General features: G+C 47.1%; 1 protein-coding gene across 3 annotated transcripts in view; it reads right to left on the bottom strand.

The window, feature by feature from the left end:
- The window catches only part of LOC135914578 (helicase ARIP4), a 48,592-nt gene extending 35,165 nt beyond the window's left edge, over positions 1–13,427 (bottom strand). Inside the window, exons 1-4 of one of the 3 annotated variants that reach the window (XM_065447492.2) lie at positions 12,612–13,427; positions 11,664–11,770; positions 5,055–6,603; positions 1,487–1,734 (exon numbers count right to left, since the gene is read on the bottom strand). In XM_065447492.2, the coding sequence (XP_065303564.1) occupies positions 1,487–1,734; positions 5,055–6,603; positions 11,664–11,745 (1,879 nt within the window). In that variant the 5' untranslated portion in view covers positions 11,746–11,770; positions 12,612–13,427. Of the gene's footprint in view, positions 1–1,486; positions 1,735–5,054; positions 6,604–11,663; positions 11,771–12,082; positions 12,108–12,611 lie in introns of those variants that run through there. The other 2 variants (XM_065447491.2, XM_065447495.1) reach the window with 2 other exon arrangements.

The raw sequence follows: 13,427 nt of genomic DNA, 5'->3' as shown, positions 1-13,427 counted from the left end.
TTTCAATGAAAAACTGGCGCGTTTCTTAAATATCCTCGATTCTAAGCCGACCCTAGAGTTTGGAATATGATTATTTGAAAAAAGAACTATCGGCCTAGATTCGAATAAATATGGTACGTCCGGTGCTGAATCCACACGCGATGCTTGTCAGGTGGCACCGAAACCAGCATTCTTGAAGCAAGTGATGTGTATTCCGGGAAGATTGCTTAATCATGGCCCGAATTGTGGCACTCCATGCTGCAACCACCATCTCAAGCGCCATATTCCATGTCGGTGGGATGTGGATTTCGTTGTATTTGCTGCACTTTGATCACTGAGGTGCACATTACGCACACCATTAGGTGTGCGAAAACCACCGTCACATGTCGGTAGCAACATGTGTGCCGCTTCGAACAGGCGATCATCAAACAAGATGGCGGCTATGATGCGTTTCCGGTGCACGTGATCACTCCTGGCACTTGGTTGTTTTCGCAAACAAAAATGGTGGCGCCCACGCAAGTGTAATGTGGTGATATTTTATGAAATTTTACTGCAAAGCAATTGCATTTGAGTGCATTTAGGAGCCCACTAGCCTTGCGCGAGTAGGTAATATGCGGTGTTACAATCCGGCAAATTTCGTTGATGCCGGATTGTAGTACAGCGACATTTCGTTGTCAAGAAGTTCGAAATGCATCGATTTTTATTGGTGTTTGCTGGGGATACAAAAATATTTCGTGGTCGCGGGTTTTGACTGTAAATGCGAGGGAAATGCATTCGCAGTACATCACATTGCCTTCATGTGCATCCATTATTTAAACCGCATCAACCACATTGTAAGTGTTGTTCAACAGCACACTCAACACACATCCTGGCTCTTCCAAGGATCGTAGAGCAACTGACGGCTATCCGGAGCAGACCACCGCAGTGTCACTATATATGTATATATTAAAAGTATTAGAAGCTGCTGCCATTACCACTCGCCAGAAATTATGCATGACCCGGTACGCATAGCACTGCTCCTCAGCACGACCTCCTAGATTAGGCGTTGCCTGTGCGCTGAGGCATCTCGGTGGCAACATGCTGGGGCCCCCACTTCATATCTGCTACCCATAAGGCATGTGTGTCATCAGCTTATGTGCTATTTAAAGGCTGCTGCTAAGAAAATTAGACAATTACCGGACAAGCATCACTGCCAAACTTGCTTCAATGTTAAAAATGGCATGACACAACATGCATGAATGTGAAGTGATGGGATGGGTAGAGTGCCATGTGACAGACATTGAGTGACGAGTGTCACTTCATGTCCGCCTGCTTTGTGCCATGCCATTATTAACCTTGAACTATGTGCCACGTAGCCCGGCAGATAGTTATAGTAAATCATATTGCTTAAATGGTACATAACGCTACTCACTTGTAATCGTTTTAGCCAAGGTGAGATATTGTCGCAGCTGGCCTGTAACTAGCCCCCCCCCCAACACACACACAAGATGCAGTGCGCCCCATTTACCTGTCCTCCGTGGTGCGACAACAGGCATTGCCTCGTCCTCAGACTGTGATGCGCTGTCGTCGTCATCGCTGCTGCTGCTGCTGCTACTCTCCAGGGCGATCGGGGCGACTGCAGAGGGGGGGATGGGCGTTATGCCCTGGCTTTGGAGTGCACGGAGCCGTGCCTCCTGCAGGCGCTTCATGCGCTCCTGCTCCTCTTTCTGGGCGTTCAATGTCACCTCGTCCAGGTCCGACTCGTTCTTGATGTCCCTGCACACATGGGATGAAGTAGTAGATAATGTAGTACCATCCCGAGGCTACAGTAGGGCTATTAACTCTTTCAGCAGCCCGCCCAGGTATATTCACCTGGCTGCTGATGAACACTCCGGGCCATGGTGAAGATAATTCATGAGCTTGAAACATCTATAGACGGGGGATCTCTTCTTGGAAGATCACTTTTGGTGATACTATCATTTTCATGTGATGTACTACAAGGCGTGTTGTACGATTATAGCGGTTTTGCTCAACCAGTTGATCAGTGCGCACTGAAAATGTTATCTCCGAAAGTAACCGTCCGAGAATACGTCTCTTGGTTGTGCAATCTATTCAGAAGTTGGTTTAACCACAATTTGACGGTAGGTTTCATTTTTATATGACAGATGGTGCGACGAACCTTATTGACTGCGTCGGTGTTGCTCTCGTCTCTCGCTTTTCTACATAGGGGGTCGACACAAAAGCCTGCCTATTTTGTTAATGCTGCAGAAATTCAAAGAACTTTTTCTGAATCCAGATTCAGAGGACTTCAGTATTCAATGTGTCTCCGAGGGGCAATGACAGCGACAAGTACGGCATGTTACCTGCGACACAATAACTATTCTAATTAAAATCATTAACTAGCATGCCTCATTTATGTTTGAGCTTTTAGATTAAAAAGTTAGTGAAATGTTTCGCCCCATCTTACCAATAAACAGCATTTCAATTTAAAGAACGGGAAAAAAATGAAAAAAGAGCAAAGCTGACCAAAGAAAAGGAACTGATTTTGTGTGCCAAGGAGTCTGATGATCATATAAAGCAAGAAGACCACACGAAAAAGTTTGTCAGCGATGTAAATATCACTAGGCAAAAAAAAAGAAAGAAAAAATTTACACTGTAACAGACGTTGGCTTCAGTGCATGCATGTTAATGTGTGCTCCCAACGTAACATGCAAACGATTCTGAATTTCTGTCAGAATGAGGAAGCTTACCAAGAAAAAAAAAAAAATGTTTAAACTGTAACGATGGCCTGACTGTCCCAACGTGGGAGTGGGCTGCAGCACGCTGAGTCGCGTACCTCAGGACCTTCATTAAAGTTTTGCATCCATCCATCCATCCATAAACCGTAACGAAGGTGGGCTTCACTACATACAAGTGAGTCTATGCTCTCGACATCACACAACAGCTCATTGCGCTAACTGATGTTATTGCAACAATTACAAAAAAAAAAGCAAGCCGCCTGGAAGAAGCGTGGAGCAACACAGGAGCTTAATCGGTTTTCAGGCTTGCACAATAAACAGAAAAGGCGCTGGACGAGCTAGTCTTGTCCGTCTTTTTCGCAAGTGACGAGCTCACACAGACGAGACATCAAAATACCTCAAGGACTGTTTCTTTTGCAAACATGTGCAAAATCCATCCATCCAAATCCATCCATTTGCATCCATCCATCCATTTGCATCCATCCATCCATCCATAAACTGTAACGAAGGTGGGCTTCACTACATACAAGTGAGTCTATGCTCTCGACATCACACAACAGCTCATTGCGCTAACTGATGTTATTGCAACAATTACAAAAAAAAAAGCAAGCCGCCTGGAAGAAGCGTGGAGCAACACAGGAGCTTAATTGGTTTTCAGGCTTGCACAATAAACAGAAAAGGCGCTGGACGAGCTAGTCTTGTCCGTCTTTTTCGCAAGTGACGAGCTCACACAGACGAGACATCAAAATACCTCAAGGACTGTTTCTTTTGCAAACATGTGCAAAATACACAACACATAAGGGTATTCAACGAAAATATATACCCCGGAAACATTTTGTTGCCTGTTGGCAACCCCAGGCAGAACACTGAAGGTGAGCTTTGTCTCGGGCCATTTATGGCTTTGTATGGAACTTGCACAAACAGTCCTACTTGGATGAAAAAAAAAATAAAAATACAGAAGCGTACATTGCATTTCCTCTAATACATTACTTGTAAGATACCACTGCAGCCTGGGATATTGAATCGGTTTTTTTCGACTCTGGTCATGCTTTAAAAGAAAGCGAATTGTGCACAGCATTTTCTTCCTCATCCTGTGTTCCAGCTATACCACATGACTGCTGCCTGTCAGTCAGTATTGGCTGAAGACAACCAGCCAGAAGCTCCGTACACAAAACCGAAACTTAGCAAGAAACAAATATTTTTCTGGCCTGTTGCCTGTAGACAACACTCGTCCATAAAGGGTTAATTAAAGGGACTTAAAATACTAAATTAGCTTAGGTTGATTAAGTATTCTTTCAGAACTATTTTCGTTGATTTTGCGCTGAGTGGTCAATTACTAGAAGAGGCCAAACTCCCACAATTTTTAAAGAATTCAGACCGAAACCCCGGCAGCACCTGTATCATCAGTGTGACATCACGAAATTCAAAAGTAATTTCTCGTATTTGAGCCATCATGGCACCGTAGAAGTTCTCTAAACTTGCCAGGTTCAATCGTGGTCCACCTTTATCGATAAAAAAAAATAATTAACTGGGCCCTAAACGACAGCTTTAAGATCTGCGTCATAGTTAGCTAGTACATGAACTTCAAGGCGGCATCACCACCTGACGTTCGTTTTTGTGTCTTTTTCAATTTAACAAGCCTCTTCTCATGTTAAGAGCGGCTTTTCAGTACAACAGAATGGTAATTTATTATTACAGCTCTAACTTCGAAATGACAGCGCTAAGACAGAACACGGACAAAGCAAAAGGCCAAGAAACATAGCACTATGTTTCCATCTCTTTCTTTCCTTTGTGCAAGTTCAGCTTTTTTTTTTTGCTGTTTTTAACCGCACAAAAGAGTTGTGCACCAGAAGAAAGCACTAAGAAGCCTCAAAGTGCCCTAGATAATGTACTATAATAGCTTTTCCATAAACCAGTTGCGACTTCGTTTCCCGGAAATGTATAGGTGTCATAACACAGAAGCTGGCCACTTGGGAGCAGAACATTGTGGTGGTTTGAGCTTTTTCTCCGGTTCATTTGGTCTCCTCCTATGCTGGTATGTACCTCAAGCTTCAGAATGAGTAGCAGCATTGCAAACGACCAAGTGAGCAGGAACGAGTGCCATTACATCATGATGTTCTGTTCCCATGTGACCACCTTCTGTGTCGTCGTTTTACACTACCATCAGGCTACCACTAACGTCAGTACCATCAGGGCACTCTGATTCAGAGCGCTCAAAGGACCAGTTCTGTGCACCTAGCTTATTCCACCCCCATTTGAATGCAACCAGGAGCCAAACCTGGCGACCTAAACTCTAAAAATCATTACTCTAACTCAAGTGGGGGTGGGGAAAAAGAAATCTTTCAATGTATGACTCACCGAATGTTCTTCCTCTGGAACCCTTTCTTCGCGTCGGCGAGAATCTCCTGCTGCTTCTGCTTCTTCTTAGACCCTTCTTCCTTTTTACGTCTCCCTTTGCCTTTCTTGGTGGGTGAACCAGACGCCGCATCAGGCTTAGCTGCATCCTCTTTGGTGTCATTCTCGGCCGCTGCCTCGGCGCCGGCCTCAGGCTTGGCCCACTTGGCCTTGGACAACTCGGAGCTCGCCTCGGGAGGTATCCACGTCGTCTGCTGCTGCAGCTGTGCGAAGCCCTGCTGGTTCGCAGAGTTCGCGGACATGTCGAACCTTGGCTGCTGGTGGTGGAGCTGCGAATTCTGCACCGCTGCTAGCGGGTCGTGCCCGTACAGCTCGAAGATGGGCTGGATGTTGGCATCGAGTCCGCTGGAGGCGATGCTGTTGTGCAGGTGCGACTGCGGCGCCATCATCTGGGAGCTCGAGGACATTGGGGGCATCATGCTCTGGTGGTTCATGCGCTGCGACGAAGTGGACTGCACGTGCTGCTGTGCCATGCTGCCATAACTGCCCTTCGGCTGCTGCGCCTGCTGTTGTTGCTGTGCTCTCGGTACCGCAGGCCTTTGAATTTGGTGATGCTGATGATGCTGCTGATGCTGCTGTTGCTGGTGCTGCTGGTGTTGTTGATGCTGCTGGTGTTGTTGTTGCTGATGCTGTTGGTGCTGTTGTTGCTGATGTTGCTGATGCTGCTGATGAGATCGACTCGTCTGGCCACCCATGCCATCATGCTGCTGACCCATCATTGAGGTCGGCGAGGCCAGCTGCTGTGATGATGAGGTCATCAGCGAGCGCTGATGCTGGCTGGAGATGCCAATAGATTGGTGCTGACTTGATGGAATTGGCTGGATGGGGGTGGTGGCGGGGGATGACATGGCCTCATGCTGGGATGTGGCCGGTGAGTGATGGTACGTTTGCTGCTGCTGCTGTTGCTGCTGTTGCTGCTGCTGGACCGATGACTGATGAAGATGCTGCTGTTGAGTGGCAGGGGACGGCACGGCAGGCTGCTGCTGCTGCTGCAGGTGCTGCTGTGTCGCCAGCCCATGCTGGAGGTAGCCCGGAGTCTTCGACTGGGTTGTGCCCGACGCTTGGAAAGGGTTCGACATGTGGTCGTTGCGCGTCATGTGCTGCTGGAAATACTGTGACGAATGGAGCCCACTTCCTGCAGCCGATGTGCTGTGTCCAAACCACCATGGGGTCGCAGAGGTTGAGGCGGAGTACAGGTCATTGCCCGTGCCGTAGCGCGACTGGTGCGGATCAGCGGTGGGTGTGGCCGTGTACTGGTGGTGTGGAAGCCAGTATGGAGACCCTGCCATCGAGGTGGAGGCAGTCCCCGAGGCGCCCGAGTGAAGGTCAGCCATAGAGAAAGCTGACTGGTGAAACCAGGGGTTGGCGGCTGCGCTGGGGTTCAAAGGGGCAGATCCCGGCATGGCCTGGGATGAGCCGGAGCTCGGAAAACCCGGGAACATGTCGGAAGACGCTGGTTCGGTGCTCCTGCTGCAGCTGCTTTCAAGGAATCCTGCGCATGGCACAAAAAACAAAATTTTTCCCACTGGGAGCATGTGCTTCTGTGAATGCTCTTGCATCAAAGCGGATGTTTAAAAAATAACAACAGGCAGATTGGTATATCTGGCTGCTTTGTGTACAGCCAAAACAAGTAAAGAGTTAAGTATGACATCTGGACAAGCTAATGGAATTTAAAAATACACAGAGTACAGTTTACAGTTGGTACTGAAGCAAGTGCACAGATCGGAAAAAAAAAGAAAAGAACGAATAGGAGCATGCCACGAAATCTGATTCACTGCCACTGCTCTTTTCACGGAACTCAGGAAGAGTGAATCCCTCGCCAAACTTTTGCAACACATGCCTTGACTGTAGGTTTACAGGAAAGTTACTGCGTAGACTCGTGTAAGACTCGTGCGTAGCCTCATGCTGCAGCCCCAACTTGGCAGCATGAGGCTGCCGAGTCGGGGCTGCAGCCCGAAATTTTGAGAAAATTGTTTTCTTTCAACGAAGAAGCAAATGCGTTCAGTGCCCCGACGCCACGCACACGTGTTGGCAAATTTCCGCGTGCTGCGCACTTCTGCGTGCTGCCACTAGATGGCAAGAGCTGCGGTGTGCACAAGTCACAGGCTGTGCCAGCACCATTTTGACTGAAAGGTTTGGTCCCGTGTAAGAACCAAACCTTGTCGAAATTGTTATGGCCCTTGCACAAGTCTACATGGTAGGTACACAACATTTATGTTCCAACGAACGAAGAACAACAGAATTACGAACACTGCAATCACTTCGTGAGCAACTCATTCTGAAAAGTTTGTTTAATAGGTAAGAAGGTTGGCAAATAAGTAATGTCTCTCTCCTTCATTTTTTTTTTTCATCCTGAAATGAAGCTATTCACACCAAATTTACTACTGGCACATCAGTGTTTACTACATCTATGCATACTTAGCCATCACTAGTCTGAAGGTGTTACAACGGCATCCTGTATAGTTAATTTTGAGAATGGTCTGACCTGAAAGCACAAACTGAATAATAGACAGACACACAACACAGGTTTCAGAACTAAGCGCTTTTTACCATGAACTTAACATTAACATGAACTTGCCCCATTTATTGCTCTCTTCTAGAACTTTACGACAGCTCCCTGGGCGTCGCCATAACACCCTCTGGACTGCTGTATTTATGCACAAGCCCCCGGCAAAAGCACTGTAGAAGCTGCAGCTCGTGCCTTTGTACCACTGTGCAACCATCCAGACAGGATGGTGCTCTCTCTCTCTCCCCAATGAAAATGTCTATGGTTAACATTACTGTCTAAGACTTATCAAAATTAGTGACTGAATTCCTAGTAAAGAAAAAGAAGTGTACGAAGCACACAAATTTATTTTAGGGGTGGGACATTATTCCTGATGACAGAAGCCTTGAACGGTTTATACTGGCGTCACACGGCCACTTTTGACCACAACAGAGCCTGACCTGGTTCAAAATTCTTGACCGTGATAGGTTCCCTCTCACACCTTGTGCAAAGAAGAAAATCGCGACTGAGAAATTCACTTGATCGTGATCGAAAGTGCATTGTGTGACATCTGTACTACTGACATTTTCAATTTATCTTTACATGTTTTTTTTTTCCTTGACATAAGGTCCAAGCACTCTAAACCCAAAAAGGAATACTGTCACATGTCAGAGTGCCCTACACAATTTACTATAGAACCGTATGTACTCGCGTAAACAAACTTTTTTTTTTTTGCCTTTTTACCTGGCGTGAGTTTTACACGAGGCAGGCTTATGGTTACTCACTGAAGTCTTGAACTACGCTCAGAGTGCTGTGCAAATAAATGCAACCAGTGACTGCCGACTATGAACACAGTTGCCGACAGATCTTTCAGACATGGACTAGTGCCATCTTGTAGCATGCATAATGCTTCCCGAAACTTTGTTTAAAATTTTCATGCTTCAAAAAGGGGGTGCAGACCTTGCAAGAGGGCAAGCCTTAACGGTACTTGATAATATGGCACTTGTTATTTTTAACCACTTTTGGTTCCAATGTGGCCCCATCATGGTGTCAACTGTACATTGGCTCTCTTCATATCTGTGGTCGCTGTGGCTACCTGTGCAGCCAGAATAAAAGCCCGCAGCACTATATTTTATTTTGTTACGAGCAACGTTGCCATGCATAACCTTATTGCTACACGACGTAAGCAAATTTTGCTCTCGGTCATGACCTCACAAGGTCGGCGACGCAAACTTTGAGACCGAATTTATCAAATTGGAATGAAGAGTTTCAACATCTTCATAATTGCCACATGTCAGCCTTTCAAGTGCAACAAGTATGCAGCAGTTTCTTTACAGCATCAAAATATGTGTCCATATTCTATTAAACAGACAGGTTAAGTGACCCTTGCAACCTAACAGAAATTAAAGACATATTTCTCTGGTGTTACAATGCCAATTCTTGTACAAATCTGAGAGCAATGGAAGGCAATTACAACATTTAACCAGATGGTGCTTCCCTGTCCACCACAAATTCATTACTCATTTGATATTTTCAGAATTTCAGCGCGTTCACTGAGATGTGGGTCATGGGTGGGTCATGGCAGTTATTCCTCCTGTGTGGCTGTGCAGGGCTTTCCTGCAATGCACAAGTGACATCTTTACTAGAAATCGGCGGAGAGGCAAAATTCTTGTTGATTCTGATCTGATGCATTGTGGTGCCATCTCTCTGCACCTTGAGGAAGTTTCAGATAAACACAACCCCCTGATCACTCGCTGGTGGATCATCAAGCCCAGTAATTTTGAGACTTCAAAGAGCGCTGCCACAATGAATGTGTCAGAAAGACACTAAAGGGTCACACCAAGTCAGTTTAGGCTGGTAAAGCGCTCATCCAAAACTATTTTCATTCATATGGCGGAGGAAACGTTAATTATTACATCAGGAAAAAGAAAGAGGGCCATACTTTAAATTTTGCCCTACAACCTTGGTTTGGTGCGAGTATGTCAGTGCCAGGATGTTAGCGTAAAGTTTACAACAAAAATTACCAGAGGAAACTCTCAACCTGCAATCTTTACACATTGCTGCAAACAGCTACAAACACCTTAGAATTTTAACACAAGCGTAAGAACTACGAATTCCGGCAGGCAAACTAAGAGCAGCCATGATATATCTGGAGTTCTTCGACAGCTACGCTCTGCTTAAGCACTTACTTTGGACCAGGGTGTTAATTCATGTATTTGTCTGCTTTTTGTGCTTATGGCTTCCGATAGTGTTAATGTTTATGTATCATGTTTAAAAATTTCCAAGCAATCACACTTTTCCAAAAATGTCAAGGTATGCACACATGCGCATGACCATGGCAAAATTGCTGCTTTTACAATGCATTACACACTGTCGAAATGGATCAACTTGCAAAGCTGTTTGAAGCCAGAAGTATTATGTTTAAGCGAATCCATGTAATACTGATCAGTCTCATGCCAATTGAATTGCAATACATGTAGCTTCAATAAGCACTAGTGCCACAGTTCCCTCTAGTAATTTTGTAGAAAACTGAGCGTGACAATGTGGATTTCAAAGCATTTAAAGTTTCTGAAACTTGTTAGGTTGGGTCTCCGGTTCCTTCAGAGTGCAATGTAATCTTTCTGTATGGGTAAACAATTAGCTAGACCCTACTCAAGTCTGGGGACTGACTCTGTCAAAACCCACAGTGCTATCAGCAAGCTGGAAGAGAGAACTTAGTACACCAAGGCCTGATCTTATGTTTACTAAGCCCACTCCTCTAAGGCTAAAAGTGGCCATTTCACAATGGAGAAATGTGATCTCCTAACACAATTTAACACAGCTTAGAGGGACACTAAAACGATTTAGAATGATAAAAGTATTCCTTCAAAACTATATTTTTACTAATTTCCTGGCCATACCCTGATTACTAGATGAGAAAGTGAAGGTAGGAGTTCCGTTTCATTAACTTAGTGCCAAAACCCCAGTGCCAAAACCCCAGTGCCAGTACCTAGTGGATAGTCACGAATTTCAAGGTACTTGTATTGTTGTGGGCGAAGTAAAGGTTTAAGAAAATTGCTAAGCCCAGCCTATGGCTCTTTTAGAATACAACATGGTAAATCGTTAACTGGGCAATAACAGACACCATCAAAATACGATGATTCATGGTAAGGTTCGTTACAGCACAACACAAGACGAGGACAAAAGAAGGCATAAAACGACAACACAGCGCTGACTCTCAACTGATATTTTATTGAAGATATGCCTAACATATATAGGTGCCAGTTGATAACCATGACATACACGAGACACAGAGATGCATCGAGGCGTCTCTGTGTTATGACACAAATACAATGACGTCGCAGCAAGGTGGCACGAGAACCTTGAGATGGCGTTGCCACATACCGTATTTTGTTTTCGCGTGATTGTGGAAGGGCTGTTTAACAACACAGCTCAAATTTATTTTATCTTTAGTGTCCTTTTCATTCTGTGTGGGTTACTCAATGATGCAGAACAGTGCACAATAAAGGTCATGATGTGACTGTCAGAATGACAGCCTTCATGATCAAACTGAAGTCCCTTGCAGTAGACTGATAATGCATAATTTAGCGATCTGGATGAAAATGTCCAGTGTGTCACAGAGATGCGAAAGCCAATCACTTCCACGGCAAACTTAACGCAAATTTTCATCAAACAGTTTTCCAAGCATACAGGAAATGTGGAGCATAATCTTTGTGGCACGCATGAACCTGCACAGCACGCAGGAAAAGCAGCGATTCGACCAAGTTGCGTCACGTCAGAACTTGCGTGTGGTTTGTAGGCGAAAACGCAGCAACCACCAGCAAACGAACCCAGTGCCACGCAATTAAGGATGAAAAATCACCGTTGAAATCAAAACTGAACCAAACACAAACATGATCAAGGTCGCTATTCGGCGCGGTGAACGCCAAGCTATATGATAGGCGCACACAAACAATGGCCAGTTCTTCCTTAACGAGTACAGGTAGTTAGCGTGACAGTGACACGGGTAGTCGGCACTCCCTAAGCGACCAAGTAACGACGCAGCACAGATCGGTGGTACTACTCACTTTCTAACTGGCCTAACCCTCCGGTCCATGCCTTCATGGTGTCCAAGCGCGGGTCCGGAAACACCAGGTCTTTGATGTCCATCACCCCTCAACGCCATCGTAGGAACCTGCGGTCAAGCGAGGCGGGAGATGGAACCGCGAATCGGGCACGTCTGGTGCAAGTCAGCGGCGATCGCCTCTCGTGGCAGGTGTGCTATAGCGTCTCAAGACGCCCGCCAACGACCAAGGAAACGCCAATGGAAACGCTGCTGCTCGACCCCGAAAAGCCGGCGACGCGATCACGGTGGCCGAAACGCTGCCGCGCCACACAGCCGACGCTGGAGCTCGCGTTCGAAACATTGGTCGAAGTGCACCATCCGTTGTTGTCAAGCGCAACTTAACTACGCGTGCGTTCTGGGTGACAGGACTAGATTACTCGCCTTCCCAGACAGCGGCAATATCGCGGGGTGCGTAACACGAGGAACGAACGCAACTACGAGGAAACGCCGAGGAAGAAAAGAGCCGCGACGGTCGCACTGAAGAAAAATAAAGCGCCACAAAAGCGAACAAGAGCAGCTGCCCGTCAAGCTCGCGCATCCACGAGCTGTACAGTTGGTTGTTAAAAGGAGGAAAAACAAATCGTAACAACCGTGGTTTCAAAGCCCGCCACCTTTAGGGCGGCCTTGACGCGTATTGCAAGTCGGGGAACACTCAACTTTCCGTCACGATTCGGGCACCAATTTTCGGCGAGGGCAAAGCGGGGTAGTAGCCGAAGGAGTCACTCAAGGGCCGCATTATCTCGCAAATGCACCCCGCGACGACTTGACGGTCCCGTCGCGCCGAATGACAAGTGAGCGAACAGCGGGGTCCCCCCCCCACTCCAGCAAGACTGTTCCCGGTCAAACGCCGAGAGAGAAAGAAAAAAAAAAAAAAGCGCCTCTAGTCCTGGGGTCTCGAACACGGACTCACCTGCTATGAGCGAGACGTCCATCGTCGGCGTTTTACAGGGGCCGCAAGATCGCGGGGCAAGGTTAACCGTCAATCACGAAAGCCGCACACACAGGCACGCACCAGCACTCGCAGCAGTATAAACCCCCATTGTGAAAAAGCAGAGGCCCAGCCAGCCGAGAGAGAGACCGCACTAACCCTACGGTTAGGCCGGTCGGGGGGGATTGCCGTGCGCACGGCGATCTGCGGGCCCGTGGGTTAGGCCCGTACTTACGTGCTGGTGCCTGGGCCGGGCATTTCGAGGCTCTTTGGCGTTCCCCGACGCGCCGAACGACGTCAAAAAACGCTCGGGATTCCGACACTGTTGACAAAACATCCACAAGACACGGACGAAATGGCGACACGGTGGGGTTCACGCTGTTTCCGGTTCCGGAGTTGCGTACGGGAGAAGCAGCAGCGAGCGGGCCTCACCCCCTCCACATCTCCGTGGAAAGAAGAGTCCGTGGGGATGCAGGTCTCGAGGCAAACGCTGCGTTTGGCTGTTCGGTGCCTTCTTTTCTTTACTTCGAGAGGAGCAGCCTTTTTTTGCTCCTTTTCCTGCTCACCCCGGCAAAAAAACGGTTTCGGGGATGCGCGCGGACCTTCGCTTCAAGCCATTAGCCGACGCGGTACGAAGCGTGTAGCTGCCCTAGTTGCAAAGCGCAGGAGGCATTCAAGCGAATATCGGACAGGCACGGGAGGAAAGCCGGTAGGCGTATGGGTGTGTAGCTGTTTGCCTTTTCATTTTCCAGTTTGCCGAGACGCGCGCAAGAAGACGGGAATTAAAGCTAAACGTGC

This window comes from Dermacentor albipictus, chromosome 6 (assembly GCF_038994185.2).
Source record: "Dermacentor albipictus isolate Rhodes 1998 colony chromosome 6, USDA_Dalb.pri_finalv2, whole genome shotgun sequence".
NCBI classification, from domain to species: Eukaryota; Metazoa; Arthropoda; class Arachnida; order Ixodida; family Ixodidae; genus Dermacentor; species Dermacentor albipictus.
This window is presented reverse-complemented; position numbering and strand designations above follow the sequence as displayed.